This window comes from Copadichromis virginalis, linkage group LG2, assembly GCF_057382275.1.
Source record: "Copadichromis virginalis isolate Kocher_CV1m ecotype Utaka linkage group LG2, C_Virginalis_male_GT1.1, whole genome shotgun sequence".
NCBI lineage: Eukaryota > Metazoa > Chordata > Actinopteri > Cichliformes > Cichlidae > Copadichromis > Copadichromis virginalis.
The window spans coordinates 23,610,972-23,629,275 of NC_140619.1; the positions used below are offsets into that span (position 1 = coordinate 23,610,972).

General features: G+C 42.2%; 3 protein-coding genes across 6 annotated transcripts in view; 2 read left to right on the top strand and 1 right to left on the bottom strand.

The window, feature by feature from the left end:
- arhgef9a (Cdc42 guanine nucleotide exchange factor (GEF) 9a) overlaps positions 1 to 11,979 on the top strand; it is a 48,563-nt gene extending 36,584 nt beyond the window's left edge. For all 3 annotated transcript variants that reach the window (XM_085474355.1, XM_085474360.1, XM_085474362.1), the window contains 2 exons: positions 2,136 to 2,204; positions 6,504 to 11,979. In XM_085474355.1, the coding sequence (XP_085330481.1) occupies positions 2,136 to 2,204; positions 6,504 to 6,679 (245 nt within the window). In that variant the 3' untranslated portion in view covers positions 6,680 to 11,979. The remainder of the gene's footprint in view (positions 1 to 2,135; positions 2,205 to 6,503) is intronic.
- Positions 11,688 to 16,050, bottom strand: asb12a (ankyrin repeat and SOCS box-containing 12a). 2 transcript variants are annotated; one of them, XM_085474426.1, is made up of 4 exons: positions 15,509 to 16,050; positions 14,984 to 15,307; positions 13,645 to 14,173; positions 11,688 to 12,944 (listed from the first exon to the last, which is right to left on the bottom strand). In XM_085474426.1, exons 2-4 carry the CDS (start codon positions 15,266 to 15,268, stop codon positions 12,799 to 12,801), a joined length of 960 nt encoding a protein of 319 aa, XP_085330552.1. In that variant the 5' UTR covers positions 15,269 to 15,307; positions 15,509 to 16,050; the 3' UTR covers positions 11,688 to 12,798. The 2 variants fall into 2 exon arrangements, with proteins under 2 accessions (XP_085330552.1, XP_085330560.1); XM_085474434.1 differs by having other exon boundaries at positions 15,504 to 16,007.
- Positions 16,051 to 17,217: 1,167 nt separating this feature from the next.
- On the top strand, positions 17,218 to 18,020 carry LOC146717322 (uncharacterized). Its single transcript, XM_085474456.1, has 3 exons — positions 17,218 to 17,505; positions 17,596 to 17,740; positions 17,850 to 18,020. The coding sequence occupies exons 1-3, from the start codon at positions 17,218 to 17,220 to the stop codon at positions 17,978 to 17,980; spliced, it is 564 nt and encodes a 187-aa protein (XP_085330582.1). The 3' UTR covers positions 17,981 to 18,020.
- Positions 18,021 to 18,304: the final 284 nt, after the last annotated feature.

Below are 18,304 nucleotides of genomic sequence, written 5' to 3' on the forward strand. Positions count from 1 at the left end.
CTAAGGCTTTGGGACTCCAGCGAACCATGGTGAGAACTAATATTCAGAAAGCGGTGACAGTGGTGAACCTTCCCAGGAGTGACTGCCCTACCAAAATTACTCCAAGGATGGATGCATTAGCGGCTCATCCAGGAGGTCACAACAGAACCCAGAACAACATCAAAAAGAACTGCAGGCCTCACTCGTCTCAGTTAAGGTCAGCATTCATGATTCAACAATAAGAAAGAGGCTCGGCAAAATGTTCAAGGCGAAAACCACTGCTGACCAAAAAGTTCACAAAATCTTCTGTTGCATTTGCCAGAAACCATCTTGATGATCCATAAAACTGGGAAATATCTTCAAAAGCGGAACTTTTTGGAAAGTTTGAGCCCCATTGCATCTGGCAAGGAGCTAACAAGGACATCGTACCAACAGTCAAACATGGTGGTGGTAGTGTGATGGTCTGGAGCTGCTTTGCGATCGTGGCTCAAGAGTTGGGAGTTCACCTTGTAATCGGAAGGTTGCCGGTTCGAGCCCCGGCTCGGACAGTCTAAGTTGTTGTGTCCTTGGGCAAGACACTTCACCCGTTGCCTACTGGTGATGGTCAGAGGGCCCGGTGGCGCCAGTGTCCGGCAGCCTCGCCTCTGTCAGTGCGCCCCAGGGTGGCTGTGGCTACAATGTAGCTGCCATCACCTGTGTGTGAATGTGTGTGTGGATGACTGGATGTGTAAAGCGCTTTGGGGTCCTTAGGGACTAGTAAAGCACTATACAAATACAGGCCATTTACCTTTGCTGCTTCAGGACCTGAATGACCTGCCGTAATTGATGAAACCATAAATTCTTCTCTCTACCAGAAAATCCTGAAGGAGAATGTCTGGCCATCAGTTCATGCCTTGAAGCTCAATAGCACTTAAGCTATGCACCAGGACAATGATCCAAAAACACACCAGCAGGTCCACTTCTGAAAACACAAAAATTAAGGTTGTGGAGTGGCCTAATCACTTCAGCCTGATTGAGATGCTTTGGCATGACCATTCATGCTTGAAACCCTCCCCTGTGGCTGGATTAAAACAATTTTGCAAAGAAGAATGGGCCAAAATTCCTCCACAGTGATGTGAAAGAGTCATTACCAGTTATTGCAAGCACGTTATTACAGTTCTTGCTGCCAAGGGTCACACGGTCAATTATTAGGTTTAGGGGGAACTACTTTTTCACACAGGGCCAAGTAGGCTTTCGATACTTTTTTCCCTTAATAGATGAAATGCTCATTTAAACACTGCATTTGGTATTTACTCTGGTTATTTTTGTCTAATATTAAAATTTCCCTGATTATCTGAAAGATGAAAGTGTGACAAATATGCAAAAAAATAAGAAAGAAAATAAGAAAGGGGCAAATACTTTGCTGGAATTCACTGCAAAAAACATGAGCTAACATCAAAGGGACAGTTCACCCAAAAAGTTACATTTTTTCTTCCTCGGCCATTTAACCATTTAGATCGTTTCAGTGCAAGTTGTCTAGTTTTAAAAATACAAGTTTTAGAACTATCTGCCTTCACTTGAATTGAATGGAGATGCAGGTAATCAAACAATTTTTGAAAACATTGCAGCAGCGCCCCTTCCTAGAAATCATGACCTGCATAGCCCACAATGTCTACAAACCTTGTTGTCAGCAGTTTCATGTGCGACCTGTTCTTTCCAACCAAAAGGAGCGTGGTTGTAGGTAACGTTACAGTTCAGCAGATGCAGACATCAGTGTTGTTTTCTTGTCACAAGCATGAGCCTCTTGTGATGGTTACAGGGCCATTGCTGTCTGCAGGGTGATGCACCTTTTTTTATCTCTGAGGTTTATAGATTTTGAATCTGAAAGACCAAAGTGATAATTGGGCTTTTTCTCCGGCTGGCTGGGCTGTGATCAAAATGTAGCAGAAGGTGATAAACTACAAAGTGTTCTTCAGACTGGACAGGATTTTGTTTATTGCTGGGACTGAATGATGCTTCCTCTAGTTTCCACATACAGTAAAATTAGCTCTCAGGAGCTCTGTGAATTCCAAATTAAAGAAGTTTTACTGTATTTTAAAGTTATTTAAATAAAACTTTTTTAATCTGCAGACCCTGTGTGAAACTTCTCTCCAGCACATAACGCTGTTGTCTTTTAGGTTTTGAGATCTCTGAGTACCAGAAGCGACAGGCAGCCATGACAGTGAGAAAAGTGACCAAACAGAAAGGTGAGGCAACAAGAAGATATCAGGTGATTTCCCTTTTTTTTTTTTCTTCGCTGGTGTGCTCTGTCTTCTCATCGCTGTTTACTCTTCCCTTTACCTGCTCTGTTTTTTTGCTTTCTACACCTTTTTTGACACATACTTTGTTTATGGATGGACCTAGACTAGCCTTGTAAGTCTAGGTAAGCTAGAAAAGTCATGAGCATTCACGCGTTCTCGCTATATTACTTCAGATGTATCTCCTTTTAAGTTAAATGTCTGTCAGCCTATACATGAGACTACGTTGAAGATATGACCTGATATGAGTTGTAAAGCAGCTGTTAAGCATCAATGAAAAGACAGAGGGCTGTTTGCATGAAGTATTGAGTTTAAAGGAGGATGCCGGTGTTCATGACATGTGGGTCCTGTGTCACGCTTGCCTTGAAAGTGATTTAAAATATCGCACAGAGCTTGAATTTTTCTTCTCTTACTGAGGAAAGGCCTCTTCCCACTGCACATGTTTCGCAGAAGGTGCCGAAAAACGTTTTATCACTTGTAATTCTAATGCTGAAACACTCAAAACCCTGTTTTAGATTTAAACAAACTGCTTGGTTTCTGAGCCAACTACTGTTTTGTCTATTTTTATTCAATGCAGACCTTTTATTTATTTGTTTATTCGAATAGGGACTACATAGCATGAACCGTGTCGCACAGCACAGCATGGGCTAATAAGTTAATTTGCATTGCTAAGTATAGAATATAAGAACTTCAGGACTCATAACATAGCAAAGCACACACTGTAGTATAGTGAATTATTATCCAATTATTCGGGAACAGCAGGATTGATCCCTCTTTGAAGGAAAAGTGATCCTAATCCGGATCCAGTTTGAGTCCCCCTATACAAAAAATCCTGAAACCTGTTTTTTACAATTGAGGATATAGACTATATTGCCAAAAGTATTCACTCGTCTGTCTTCACACGCATATGAACATGAGTGACATCCCATTCTTAATCCGTGGAGTTTAATGCCGGTCCAACGTTAGCAGCTTTAACAGCTGGGAGGGCTTTCCACAAGGTTTAGAAGTGTTTATAGGAACTTTTGACCATTTTTCCAGGAGCTCATTTGTGTGGTTGGATAAAAAGGCCTCCACCCTAATTCATCCCAAAGATGTTCTTTCAAGTTGAGATCGGGACTCTGTGCAGGCCAGTCAAGTTCTTCCACACCAAACTCGCTCATGCCTGTTCACTGGTGCACAGTCATGTTGGACTACGTTAAGAGTTCCTACGGGTTCAAGCCCAACTCCTGAAAAACAACCCCACACCACAATATCACGCCCACCAAACTTTATACATGGCACAATGCAGTCAGACATGCACTGTTCTCCTGGCAACCACCAAACCCAGACTCGTCCATCGGATTGCCAGACCAAGAAGCGTGATTTGTCTCTCCAGAGAACTGATCGAGCTCTCTAGAGTCCAGTGGTGGTGTGCTTTACACCACTGCATGTGACGCATCAGCTGCTCGACCATGGAAACCCATTCCATGAAGCAATCTACGCACTGATCTTGATCTGAAGGCTACATGAACTTTGGAGGTCTGTAGCGATTGACTCTGCAGAAAGTTGGCGACTTCTACCCACATCAACATCAAGTGACCCCGCTCTGTGATCTTACGTGGCCTACTACTTCGCTTCCACTTTGTCATAATAACACAAACAGTTAACTGTGGAATATTTAGAAGTGGGGAAATTTCACGATTGGACTTGTTGCACAGGTGGCATCCTATCATGGTACCACGGTGGAATTCACCAAGCTCCTGAGAGCGACACATTCTTTCACAAATATTTGTAGAAGCAGTCTGCATGCTTAGGTGCTGGATTTTATACACCCGTGACCATTAACGTGATTGGAACACCTTAGTTCAATGATCTGGATGGGTGAGTGAATACTTTTGGCAATATAGTGTATATAACAGTGCCTCACCAATCCTACTAGATGCTTCACATGTTGCTGATCCCAAAGCTCATACTGGAACTACAAGGGCAACCTGATTACGTAATTTTTATGTATGAGTAAAAGTATTATTAGAAAATCTAATAAAATGATCAAAACTTAGCTTATTTGATTTCTTTTGTTTGATAGGGTGAGCTTCCCTACTTCCTATCCACACTTTTATATCATCACAGAGGGACTTGATTGCAGTAGATGCTGCATGTGACCGAGAGGTTATACAATAGCTTAAATATGCAAAGCCTGCAGAGTGTAGCATTGGAATAACAGACTGGGTATTCACAGTATTCACAAAATGTAATGAGAAGAATCATCAGAATTCTTTTTTTAAGGAATGGACACACAAGCTTGCAGTGATTTTTAAAATACATGGCTTGATTTAAAGTTTTTGCATACAAAACGTGTTTTGTTCCCCAGACACAATACATATGTGTGTAAATTAGTCAAACTTATCCCATTCTTTACATACTAGCATGTGTGGAGTCACTGCAGCCTCTACTGACAACCATGTGAGACTCACGAATCTCCTCCTTCTAAAAGTACGTGTTTTGATAGTGAACGACTAAAGCATTTTGAAATCATATGATTTTTTTTGATTCATCCTATATTTACCGAAAGGATTGTTGAAATGCAAACAGTGACATCCAATTGATTTTAATGATCAGACATTATTGTCTGTCTCATGCAATTTTATAAGACAAATGCTGCATTCAGTGGGAATTGGCCATGAGAGTGGTTGTTGGTGCTTTTGGTGCAAACAGAAACAAAACAATAGCTGTTTTGATGAACACTGAACGCTGTGATATCTCGTAACATGTTCCACAGTTGGTCATGATTTATAATAAAATAGGGAGATTATGCCTTTTCTTCTAATTTACAGATTGAAAGCGTTCTGTTTTAATGCTACATATGTGACATTAAAAATCTATGACACATGTGTGGTATCAAAAACTGCATAGAGACCTACACTTGCCACTTATCTCGGTAAAAGAAGGAAGACGTTGAACAAGTTATTCAGAATGATAATTCTCGACGAAGCATCGGCGACAAAGCACCCACATGTCCAAACTGCCGGTATCATCCTTTACTATTTAGCCATTTTAGTGCTAGGCTAGATGTTTGTACATTTACCATTACTGATGTTCTTGCCAGTTTCACAATAAGCATGACCATCCATTAAGGTATTAATGAACTAATGACCACTGCTGGAATGTTCTCTCTGACATTAGGAACCCAGTAGATGTCTGTCAGAAGTAAATGTTGTCTGTTTCTAAGTGCTATATGTGTACATTGGCTGGCACAAGGTGAAGTACTCTCTTGAATTTCAGATTCATTTATAGATTTCATCTTGAGAAAGAGGGCCATGTTGTATGGACATGGTTTGAAAATGATAAAGGTATATGCATTAGAGTTCTCCTTAGAGCTAGCACAATAAGATGCCATGGCAACTGCTAAGCAGCATTGGGAGGTGTTGTGTCTAACGTTGGCATTGGAGCATGCGGTCACTGTCCAATCTGTTTACAAGCATTATGCTGTCTATAAACAGATAAACAGGTTCCACTAACACAAAGAGATCGAACCCTTCTAACTGCTAAAACAGTGTCTGGCCAAAAACAAAAGACACTGTTTCTCATCTTCTCATATTCTTTTCCTAAGATGCCATGGCAACTTTTGAATATTTCATCTCCAAATATCGATTGTATTTAATAATGACAGTAGCATAGTTGTGATGCTTGTAGACTGTAGCTCGACGACATTGTAGACTGTAGTTAAATGCATATTAACAGCTTTCTGTTGGCTCTATTTTCGCCACTCTTGTGTTCTCAAGTGTCGAGGGTGCTATTCAAACAAACGTGCTGTTAACAAACATGGTGGAACAGCGCCCCTTTGTCCAAATGCTCGATTTCATCGGCGTATCAGTTGTAATCTGCTGCTTCTCTTGTTTGCCCGCCACAGAGTTTGATTGAATAGCATCCTTAGTCTCCCTTGTGTCATTGCTAGAGCTGAATCTCCCAATTCAGCTTTCATCATATATTCATCATATTTTCGGGATTAATATGCAGGAATGTTAACAGTGAAGACCCATTTTGTATGTCTATGTGCCTGTTTTTGTGGAAGCATGACTTGATGTTGTGTTGTTGTGCCTGTTCCAGATGCAGTACTGATAACGTTTCCTCTTTGCTATCTGCCTCCCTCCTTCTTCTTTTTTTCTCTTTTGCTTTGTGCCCTGCACTGCCTCCTTGTCCCCTCTCCCTCCCCCACAAAACCTTCTTGCTCTTTTTTTTGTTTTGTTTTTTTGGCGCCTGCCTTCCCAGGTGTAAACAGGTGCACGCCCCCTTCATACCCGCCCCCACAGGACCCCCTCAGTGTGGGGCAGTATGAGGTAACGGAGGACATGGCACAAGGAGAGGTTTTTGAATTCAGTCAATCCAAAAGAGGCCAGGCTCCTTTCTGGCAGAATTTTAGTAGATTAGCTCCATTTAAGAAATAGAGATACACAGACTCTTCCGATGGACCAGCTATTTTTCTTAGAAGCACTAAACACTGGATGATCATGTCCCCCCTCCCCCCCCATGATGAAGAAAAAAAAAAAAAAAACAACACACAAACACGAGACTTTGAAGTTAAGGACCAATGTTAATATAGAGTGTGATTGGAAGCTGCGAGAGGACTGAAGACTTGGATTTAAAACAAAGAAAAAACATATAAAAAAATAAACACAACTTTACAGTTCATATATGTTAGTAACATTCTTAGTTATCATGCTTCTCCGGCTGAGTCAACTGTCACAAACTCTTCCCCCCTTTCTGGATAATCACGCCATCTGAATGTCCTGAAGTCATCGAGATTGTTACATGAGATCATTTTCAATCCATCTTCTGGATAGAAACACGAGGCCAAGCCAAGTCATTCCCAGTAGTATGATTGTGACCAAAACAAAAAAACTACAAAAAAAGCTGAGATCTTGCTGTGCTGCTATGAGAGATTGTTTGATGCATTCTTCTGAATGCGAGACGACGACCTCAGCCGATCGCCGCGGCCTGTGAAGGACTTGCCAAGCTCGGCTGTCAACCTCACCTCTGAGTTAGCTCCATCCTGCCACTGATCATGCACCCATCCAGCCATCTCTGCGCTGCTGATGTCTGCGTCTGGACCTCCTCCTCGCACTCAGAGCTTCATTCTCTTCTCTGTAGCAGCTTGCATATAATAGCCCCCTCCTCTCTCTTTCTTTTCACAGTCTGACATTAGGTGTTCCCTTCCTTCTCCACATCCCACTCGTCCTCTCTATCTCTCCATCCACCTGCTCTGCCTCTGTGAGTCAGTGGCTCTCAGAGGAAGAGTTTCACTCTTTTGTAAACCTGCCATTGGCCGTGATGTGATGATGGGTCAGGGAACAAATCAATAGGCGGAACATCAATAGTATATTTACATCCGTTCACCAACCACTCGTGACAGGGTATTCATGTCCGATCGCGCTGAGAGGGTGTGTGCGCGCGCTGGATTTGGCAGTGAGCTTAGATGAAGCAGCTGGGAGCAGGAGATAGGCCAGCAACGGTCCGCCTCCCTTGTGCCACAGCCCCTCTCCCATCCCGCCCTCCCTAGAGACCACCCCTGTAGCACTGTGCTGGCACCTGGGTGGAAAAGAGAGAAAAAAGCACAGCCTACCTCCAGAAAACGAGCGGTAAAAGTGAAGTTGTGATGCATTGGCCAAAAGAATAACATGTCAGCTGTCAAAGAAAAGACTTCGGTTGATTATTTTGTGTCACTCCCACTGTAAAAAAGCACAGCACGTACTCCCGTTTTGAGTATGAGCGATACAAATATCAACACGTCAGTGTGACCAATAAGTAAGAAGCCCATCCAGTATTCAAGGGGGTGGGGGGTGTCTAAAAAAGTGATAATGATTTGTGAAGTGGACCAAAACTAACTGGGGAAACAAAAAAGTCCACCGCAGCAGCGCAAGTCGATACCGTATACGGAGGTAGAAAGGCGAATTTAATCTGTAGCATGCAGGTTTCCTCTGACACATTCATACATCTCTATAGACTCCAGCTCCAAACCTCTGCTTTCTGCCTCACCCCTCCTCACGTTGCCCCACTCCCCCCAGATCTGGCAGTTAGCTCCAGCTCTGCTTAAGTGATTTCCAAAGGACTGTGGCGTGATCAGATTGGTTTTGTTTAATCAACAAAAACGTGTGTGAAGCCGTGGTCTGCGAGAGATCCTAGCATTATAGAGTCCTTCAGCAGTAAAAGAGAAGATCTGAGGAAGTGAAGAGGAAAATCTTACATGCATCGTGAAGACGTATTCTTTTTTTCCCACACTTGGAATGTAAGTGAAACATCTGTCCACGGTTTGTGACCACGTTTTGACCTCAGACACAGGAGTACATTTTGTGTTGAATTATATCACCAGATGGACAGTACATATACAGTTTGACAATTTGTGCAATGTGATATATCATTCTATATCTACCACTATTCACTACAGCGTGATATGAAAGAGTTATATTGTTCTATGTCATTTGTTTGCCTTCTTATAGGCCTTATAACCTGTTGGAGAAAAAACAGACCTTACAATTGCTTTGTATGTTGTAATTTATGTTTTGTTTCAGTAAAGGAAGTTGAGAAATTGGGTGAGTTGGCTGCTGGTGTCTGTAGAGATGGCTCCCAGTGAGATTGTTTTGGAAGATAGTTCTCCTGGCTGGGACGGCAAAAAAAGATATGGTTCCTAGGCTATCGTAACCTCAGGTCCCTTGTTATGGCCCGCTCTGCCTACCTTCCCTGCTCCCTCCAACTCCCTGCTTAACACTACCACCAGTACCAACATACAGATACAAGCATGCAGGCAAACGCACACACTAATAATCATGCTTACTTGCTGGCCCGTTCTGCTGCGGAGAGGAGAGATGCTATCTAACAGTGCCTTCCAGCATTCCACTAGTGATTATCTATTCAGTTTCACAGGCAGATTTGAATTAGTCATGTATTTTCCCTTCAGTGCATCTCTCACTCTCTCTTCCGTTCTGTTCCCACAACCCCCGCCCCTTCCCTCATGCACACTGGGAATTCCTCGTTCCCCAGTGCACGAGAGCCGCTCGGACAGAAACTTAGGCTACGTTCACACTGCAGGTCTTAATGCTCAATTCCGATTTTTTGATCAAATCCGATTTTTTTTGTCTGCTCGTTCACACTACAAATAAAATGCGACAGCAAACGCGCTCTAGTGTGAACCCTCAAAGCGGCCGCATGCACAAAAGAAGACGTCACACACAACGCGCTCTGTTTAGACCCAGAGCAAACAGTATTGTTTGACTGTTTCAGACTTTACGTTTCCCATTTTTGCTTTAAGTTATAAAGTTATTTTGTTATTTACATTTGGCCTAATAATTATCCTTATTGCTGTTTTAGAGAGGAGCGGTGCTTCAAAGGATAGTTAAAGACTTCTGTCAGAATCTGCAGATTATACAGTACTAATAAAATGTTCACATTTCTCCAACGTTGTCTTCCCAACAGTTTCACTGACATCTACACTGGATGGCCAGGAAGCGTTCGCGATGTCTTCTCGGGCGCTGATAATTGGTGTCTGTCTTGTGTCAGTGACATAAAAGACAGATTTAATGCGACATGACCATTTAATTAATGACCATTCAGCAGTCGCTTTCTAAAACATCGGATATGTATCGGATTCAGTACCACATACGAAAGTGACCCAGATCGGATTTGAAAATATCGGATTTGTGCCGTTCACACTGTCATACCATGATCGGATATGGGTCGCATAGGGTCAAAAAAGTCGGATTTGATGTGCTTTAGCCTGCAGTGTGAACGTAGCCTTAGAGGTCAGGCCACTTTTTCCATATAAGTAGATACTGTGCTGTTTGACTGCGACCCATTTAAAAATTGAAAGACGACTCATTTTCATATATTATCGCACATTTACATAGGAGCAGTTTTATTGCACATTAGAAATGTATTCCAATTTCAGATGTTTAGAAACATCGACTTCTTTTATTGTGTATTTAACACGCTGAAAAACAGTTTAATTTGAATATATAGTAGGAAGCAGATTTCCATTGGTCAACTTAGGTTCGCGTGTCGATCTATATTATTAAAAGTGAGTTATGAATCAAGAGTCATCTATTTTACCTTTATCAGCTACACACTGTAAATACTGTAAAAAGAACAGATCATATATTTGGATATCGGTATTTTGCGTTGGAGACGAATGTTGTTCCAGTTCTAGCGTGCGGTAGATCTCAGTACCAGGTAATTGCATGCTTGTGGCATCCAATATTTTGCATGAGACTTAAGGCAACACTTAACGAGATCATTTAGTTTTGTTTAACTTCCAATTGAATCTTCTTTTCTTTTTTTTCCCCCCGGCAACACAGAACCATTCATTTGTGTGTACCCATACCATCTCACTAAAGGGAGTTCTTTTCTCTGTCCACCTGTCTCCTGCTCACTTGGCATTACAGGTTGTAGCTTCTGTTTTTTGTATTACTATTATTACTATTATTATTATTTATTGACACATAAGAGGGGAACATCTTTTCCTGAATAAAACACTGAACTGCTGATAGGGAAAATCAAAGGCACTGATGTTCTCTTAGCCCAGATATGATGGGTACTATAAACTCTAGCATCGTTTTAAACCCACACTGCTATGCTACAGACTGCTGGTTAATATTTTTTTCCTAAATATATGACTTTTTTTGGTTTGTTTTATTTTTTTGTGGAGTGCCATTATGTGCAGAGGCAAAACGGGTAATCATTTTTCTACGACAACAGTGAACCAAATATGAGTTAGCACTGATCTTGGGTGTTTGTGTATAGATTTAGAGCTGAATAAATTCGAAACCTCTTGGGACGGGCTAAAAATAAACATAATCCTGAAGAGACACACACACAGTATTTCACAGCTGTTCATATCACACTCTTGTTCCTTTTAAGTACAATGACTTGACATTACAAAGCAGTTCCTCGCTTGTATTTATTGACAGCAGTATTAAACAGTACCATTTTGGCCACATGGTTTCAATGATGTATATACGCTGGTTTGAGTTTTCTTATAAAGCTATCAATCTGACCTTGTGCTCCGAGCTGAGAGGATAGCCTTCTGTGCAAATTTATTTCTGTTTTTTCGCTTTCTCTTTCCAGTCATATAACTAAGGCCAAGTTAGTTGAATGCATCAGAAGTTGCACAGATTTATGTAATTCCTTCTAGTCCAGGGTGAGCCAGTAGACGCGTTCACTCACAGTTAGCATAGCAACATCTTCAGTAGGAACTCCTTGGAGTCGGTTATGCAGTCCTGTGCTGTTCCAGAATAGTCAGGGTAAAAGTCTTCAATGAGCCATATGCCGATGTTGGTGTTCAATGGCAACAAACAGAAGACTGACATCCCACATTTGGACACTATTCATTGTATATTACCATCTGGTTTCAGGGTTTGGTTTGGGAGGGGGGGGTGTCTGGATTTTTTTTTTTTTCTCAAGTGAAAAATGTACTCACAGAATCCATATCCTTTGTCATCATATGCAAACATTTGTCATTTTCTTTCTTGCTGGCTTTTGAGTTTGATTATTTGTTGTAGAGATGAAAAACCTGAAAAATAATGCCTATTCAATCCAGAAACTGTGAATGGGAGAGTGGAAATGTCAACTGTATGTACATTATATGTTTTGATGTAATCAGAAGCACTGGGAATATGTTGTACTTTGCTGTAAAAAAAAATCAATCCATATCTGATATAGCTGTACTTTTTGTTGAAAATAAAACTACAGAACTGCGGGGGGGAGGGTTCGAGGCATCAGTCTGTGAGTGAGAGCATTGTGCTGGCCTTCCTGTCGTGTGACATCATCTCCTGTTTGTTTGTAGGGCCCATTCCTAACAGTTGACACATTAACTCCAGGATATATTATGTACGATAAATAATATTACAGTGGTAATCACTAATCACACACACACACAAAAGAAAACTTTTTTTTTTTAAATCAACAAACTTCTAAACACTAAAATTGAATCCTGAAAATAATTATGCTCTAATCAATAAGTAATGAGCGTTATGGAAATATATTCTCCCAGCTGGAGGCACTGAAGTGGAGGCTTTTCATTCTGCTTCCTGGTGTTTTGAAGTCCAAAGACACAAGAATGTTTTTCAGGCAAGATCTAAGACATCCTGTTGTGGTGCAGACAGTGTGTGTGTGTGTGTGTGTGTGTGTGTGTGTGTGTGTGTGTGTCTAAATAAGTAAGGTGACTACATGTGTCTGTGTAATGTTACCCGAGTGAAGGAGTGAGCCAAAGTGGATTTAGTGAGGTAATATCAGAATAACAATAGTGCCTGTGAGGAGCCTCAGATTTTGATATCCACAACGTATGGTGTTACTGTGGTCTCTAGTGGCCACTGATGTTGTTACACTTACCAAAGATACAGTGGATTTTCCAACATGGAGCCCTCCTTTTGCTTCTAAAAGCTTCATAGACATGAAAGAAAATCATCTGACTTCACAGCTATAAACAATTCGGATGTAAAACAGTCCTTTAGCTTGTTCTGGTAAAAATGTAAAAAATGTATAAAAGAAAGAAAATTTTTAAAAAAGAAGAAAAGCATCACATGGCGTCTGAGGTTTCATGTTTCAAGTAATTTCTCAGGATCAGAGGAATGTCCAAGCTGTCAATTGCAGGCTCCTTGTTAGCAAAAGGGAGGTATCCTCTGATTGCCAGTCGAGCCTGTGACATCAGAGATTTGGGGCAAACTGTTGAAGAAACAGAAAACAACATTTGTATGCTGAGGTATTATAGCACCAACTCATAACAAAAGGCACTTTATGACAATTTAGGTAAAGACCCCACAGAGTATTAAAGGGAAAACCACAACCATCAGATGATCCCCTATGAGCGAGCGCATGGTGACTGTAGGAAGAAAAAACTTCCTTTGAACAGGAAGAAACCTCTGGCAGAACCGGGCTCAGGGAGGGGCAGCACTTCTGCCATGACTGGTTCGTGTAAAGAAGAAAGACGAGAGAATATAAAATTGAATGGCATGCAGCAGTGGTGTATAAACACATGTGAAATGTAAAGAGTAAAGAAGAAATCCTCATTGCATCACGGGACAGCCCCCTGCAGCCTGAGCCTATTACAGCATAACTAAGTGATGGTTGAAAGTCACCTGATCCATCCTTACTATAACCTTTATTTAAAAAAACCCAAAAGGAAAGTTTTGAGTCTAATCTCAAAAGCACAGAGGATGTTTGTCCCCTGAATTCAAACTGGGAGCTGGTTCCAGAGGCGAGGGGTCTGAAGGCTCTGTCTCCCATTCTACTTCAGAAACTCTAAGAACAATAAGTTAGGCTGCAGCGTGAAAGCAAAGCTCTATCATCATGGGGTCTGATCATTCAAGATTTTGTATGTGAGGAGAAGGATTTTAAATTAAATTCGGGTGTGACTCGCTCTCACCTCTCTCCTTGAGGAGAAGAAGCAGAGCTTCGTTCTGCTTAGTGGTTTTGTCAATGATGAGTGTCGGCAGATAGACGTCTGCTCCAAAGTCTATAAGAAGCTGAATGTACTCCACCCCACAGCCGTAGCGGAGACACACCTCCAAAACTGTCTTCGGCTGTTTGATCCTGGCCAACATTTTCTCATCTGTGCAGTTGTAGTTGGAATTTGCACCGTGAAGAAGGAGCAGTTTAAAGCAGTCCAAGTGTCCATACACAGCTGAGATGTAGAGGGGCCCTCTGCACGCTGTGGCGTTGGAGGCCCATTCGGGGACTTTGGGCTTCACATCTACCTCAGCTCCAAACCGAAGCAGCTCTCTGAGTATGTCGACGTCACCCTCTCGGGCAGCGGTCAGCACCGGGGAGCAGTTGTTGTACTGGCTGCCATTGGGATCTGCTCCAGCATTCAGCAGTGAAACTACACAGTCCAGATGTTTCCCACTGACAGCTGTGAACAGAGGCGTCTGGGCCTTCACGTCCAAGCTGTCAACCTGGATTCAGACATAAGAAACCAACAGGCTTTTTTAAAAGTAGAAACAAAGTTTGTTGATACAAGAAATTACGCCACTGATTTATCACCGCAAGTACTTTTCCCCTGAGTAAGTATCAAATACCGTCCTGTGTGCATGCGAGTAAGTGACTGGATCACAGTTTAACACCCTTCTAAGTGAAGGTATCATTTGCACAACCCAACATCCACATGTGTGCCACCGCAAGCTGTCACCTTTACTTCAGTACGATATGGTTAGCAGCTCTGTAGCTCACTGTAAGTGAAATGCTGAACTGACAATGTTGACTCTGCTCTGCTGCTGTGGGAAATCTAACCCCCCAAGGCTACTGATTAGGCTTTGACTGAAGATAATCAATTCATTCTGCAAATCTGTTGATAGACGTCTGCTGGCTTGTGCACTGAATGCACTGGAAACAAAGAGAAACATTGTTAATAGCTTGAAAAACCCAAAGAAGCATCTAATAGATGCTCTGCAGAACTGAGACGTGCTGCGAAGTTGGACTGTGTTGGTCTTGTGACTCCTAGTAACTGCTTCCACACTGCACTTAAAAATTTGATCTATTGTTCGAATTTAAAAAATCATTACGCCAGCTTTAATGCCCAAATTGTAAAATGTAATGATGCAATATATTGTAATATCACACCTTGTTTTATTACTCTTCCCTTTGAACAAAATAAAAAGAAAGAAAATCCATGATGTCCAAGTCCAAAATGTCATTTTTGTTAATAAAAAAATGAAGGCAACTTGTTACACCCTCAACATTTCATCATCCTCTCTACAAAGTCTCACCTCTGCTCCATGCCCCAGTAGCAGCTCCAGGCACCTCAGATGTCCCAGTGCAGCAGCAGTGCGCAAGGGAGTTACGGGGACCCCCCACCCACTTCGAGCATTGATAGACTTTCTGTAATCCTCCTGAGACAGAAGCTCTGAGAGCAGAGCTACATCGTCGCTGCTCACGGCGTTGTTCAGAGCCTGACTCTGCTCGCCGTCCTCATCCTCCTCCTTGGGCTGGAGCAGGGAGAAGATCTTAGAAATGTCCATCAAACTCATGTTGGCAGCTCGGCCCAGAACCATACTGGGACTCCAGGCTAGTTCAAGTTAAAACCCTTTCATCTGCAACAGCAGAGAAAGACCATAACACCATAACTTGTCTATCGGCTTATGTTTTGTTAAGACTCATTTTTTAACATCAGAATAGCAGAAACATGAAAGAATAAGGCTCACAAGCATACACCGCAATCACGAGATAAATCAGTTTGTGCCAACTGCAACTGCAGCAGTGTGGGATTTACACTGGGAAGACACCTACCTCACCTTGTTGCTTGTTGATGGTGTTTCCAACGGGATAAGTCGAAACCCTTTCAGAGCTCCAATAAAACACAAGTCACGTGAAGTAAAGGTCCTTGAGGAATGCCCAATGCTTCCACTGGTGCAACGAGTTGAGAAAAGTGCAGTGTGTGTATGTGTGTGCTTAAACTGACAAAGGTGCCAGAGCTCCTTTCTGGGGTGGGGCGGGGGGTGTTTGGGGGCTAATTTTAGGCCACAGATGGGCCTGACTAAACTTCCATTCTTGGAGACTTGAGTCTCATGTTTAAAATTAGAAAGGTGATAGAGTTGTGACACTTAGCGATTGCCCAGTGTGACTTATCTCTGGGACATTGCTGTCTCTTTGCCACAGGTCAGCGTGTGTGGCATGTTAAGCTGGAAGGTGCTGCGCTTCTATATTTCTTTTCTAAGAAGAGTGGTTATTCTGCTGCATGTGTCCTGTCATCACCCCGCTTTGCCTGGTTCACACTGAGGGAGCCATTTTGGTGAGTGTCAGCTGTGTGACTGTCAGGGTCTTCAGAGAGGAAGCCAGTCAACTGTTACCCTGCCAAACCCACCCATGTCTTCATGCTGTCCCACGTTCAGAAGGGAGGCTCTGACACACAGCACTCTTTCAGCAGATGGCACAAGATACCAGATTCCTAGCATTGTTCAAACCCCACGAAGAGGTTTTAATTTATTTGAGCACAAAGAGCAATTAAATACAGACATGGAGAATTGGCTTTTAATGCAAACTTCAAGAACACGGACTGAAAAATGGCGCAATCTCTAAGCTGGAATAAAAATGCAATAAGAAATACAGTGGGCTTTTTTTTTGACCACAGCCAAACTAATAACATCAGTGAGACAGTTTGAAAATAAACTATGCAGACCATGAAAGCAATGCGGTTGCTGGAAATGTTTAGTCCTTCACGTCACATTCCCTGCTGTGACATATCACATCAAAAAAGTATTGTGTCACTAAACTTGACTGTACTACTTTTATAATTTTTTATAATTAATACATTGCACACAAAATAGCACCAAATTTTAAACACAACAGTCCCATTTTTAAATTTCTTTTAAATAAACATATGTGTAACTAACTGCACAACATCGCTCTCTTTTTTAAAGTAAGAAGTTTCTTAATTTAAGTCTGTGAAGGTTCTCAGTCATCCAGGTCATCGTAGTCAAAGGAGCTTGCAAAGAAATTTAAGAAACTTCACCTAGCCCTTAATAAAACAATAATGTAATAATAATAATAACATCAAGAACAATAATGTTCTGTTTTATTAAAGTCTAGAAATAGTTTCTTAATTTAATTGAATTGAAAGAAAAGAAAAAAACTAAATATGCTTTATTGGTACCCTTTAAATTCCCCCGTCGACCGCCAGATGGAGGTAGTGGCGCAGTGATGGCAGGAAGTGCAGCTGTAGTAAAAACTAAAGAAGCGAGTGACGTGTTGGGAAAGCCACTTTCTTAATGAGCCGTGTGCCACGTTTTCAATTGTTTTACTAGGGCCTGGTTTAGCTAAACAACAACGATTGGTTTCGATACTCTGTTATCCCTCCCAAAAAATAAACACTTGGTGCCAACACTTAATTTAGCGCCATAAGCTAAACTTAGTCGAGGTTAATCGGTTGCGGTATTCATTTTCTTGAATGCCACTTTATCGTTTAAATAGATAACAGTGAAGCTCTGCGTCTGTTTGGCACAGAATGGAAGAGGAGGAAGCGCTGAGAAACTACTGCAGAACAATGATTTCTCGTGTCCGGAACAAGCGCCAGTGCCCCCGGGAGCACAAACATGGAGGAGCCAAAGGGAGCAACTGGTCCGAAACTGAGAGACAAGTTGCATCAGCGCACAGAGGGAGTAACCTCCATGTTCTTGAACGCAACATAGACCCAGCCTCCCCTCATGTGGGTCAAGGTCCCGCTGTCCCACACGCCCCCTTTCAACTAGTTACGATGCTGAGGATCAAAACCTTGAAGGAGGAGATGAGACGGGTTATGAAACATCCTTGTGTGACTCTGTTTCGCCCTGTCTGGATGTCATTACGGCTGTTTCAGCCTTCATGTGCTCTTATTTGTTGACAGGTTGCAGAGGTGGAGCTGCACGGTCCCGCTGTGTGCAGCGTGTGCGCGCAGGAACAGGCTTCTCTGGCCTTGAAAACTTTTATCAGGAGGAAAAAGACACAACTGCAGATCCAAGCCCTAAAGTCCAGACTAAACACACGTTTGGGTAAGTGACTGTTAAGAGGTGATCATCTTAAGCTAACCCGCCAGCTTACATGCATGTCAGAGTAACTGATCACATCTGTTATCTGATTCTGGGTTTTTTTTTCTTATAGGATTGGACACTTTAGGGGGAGTTGGCACAGAATCTCTCAAAGCCCTCCAATGCCCCTCTCTGGATCTGAGAGGAACTACTTGGCAAAGATATGCAGGTCACAGCAACCTGGGTTTCCTTAGCAACCGCTAAGGAACGTGGAGTTGCCCTGGCAACAGATGAAATGAGGGGTTACCCTGACAAAAAAGCTACAGGAACTCATTTAGGAGACCTCGCTGTCCTTTTTCAGACAGATAGCTGCAGACATGACAGCTGCGGTATTAATGGAGCGAGGGACAGTGGCGTAAGTGCAGTCGAACATATTCTTGCCTCTTTATTTTCAAACACAGGCTAAACCCACCAACTTGCACTGCTCGGCAGCAGCTGTTTACATTCACACCCCTAAATAACACAAATGTCCAGCCTTTGTTTTGAGTGTAATAGTGGTGGGGGGGGGGGGGGAAATGCACACTAACA

Excerpts from the sequence above, each read along its gene's own strand:
- asb12a (XM_085474426.1), bottom strand. The coding sequence starts at position 15,268 with ATGGTTCTGGGCCGAGCTGCCAACATGAGTTTGATGGACATTTCTAAG. Across the intron at positions 14,174-14,983 it reads TACTGGGGCATGGAGCAGAG|GTTGACAGCTTGGACGTGAA; the intron begins GTGAGACTTTGT and ends GTCTGAATCCAG. Across the intron at positions 12,945-13,644 it reads TCTTCTCCTCAAGGAGAGAG|TTTGCCCCAAATCTCTGATG; the intron begins GTGAGAGCGAGT and ends TTTCTTCAACAG.
- LOC146717322 (XM_085474456.1), top strand. The coding sequence starts at position 17,218 with ATGGAAGAGGAGGAAGCGCTGAGAAACTACTGCAGAACAATGATTTCT. Across the intron at positions 17,506-17,595 it reads TGAAGGAGGAGATGAGACGG|GTTGCAGAGGTGGAGCTGCA; the intron begins GTTATGAAACAT and ends ATTTGTTGACAG. Across the intron at positions 17,741-17,849 it reads CAGACTAAACACACGTTTGG|GATTGGACACTTTAGGGGGA; the intron begins GTAAGTGACTGT and ends TTTTTCTTATAG.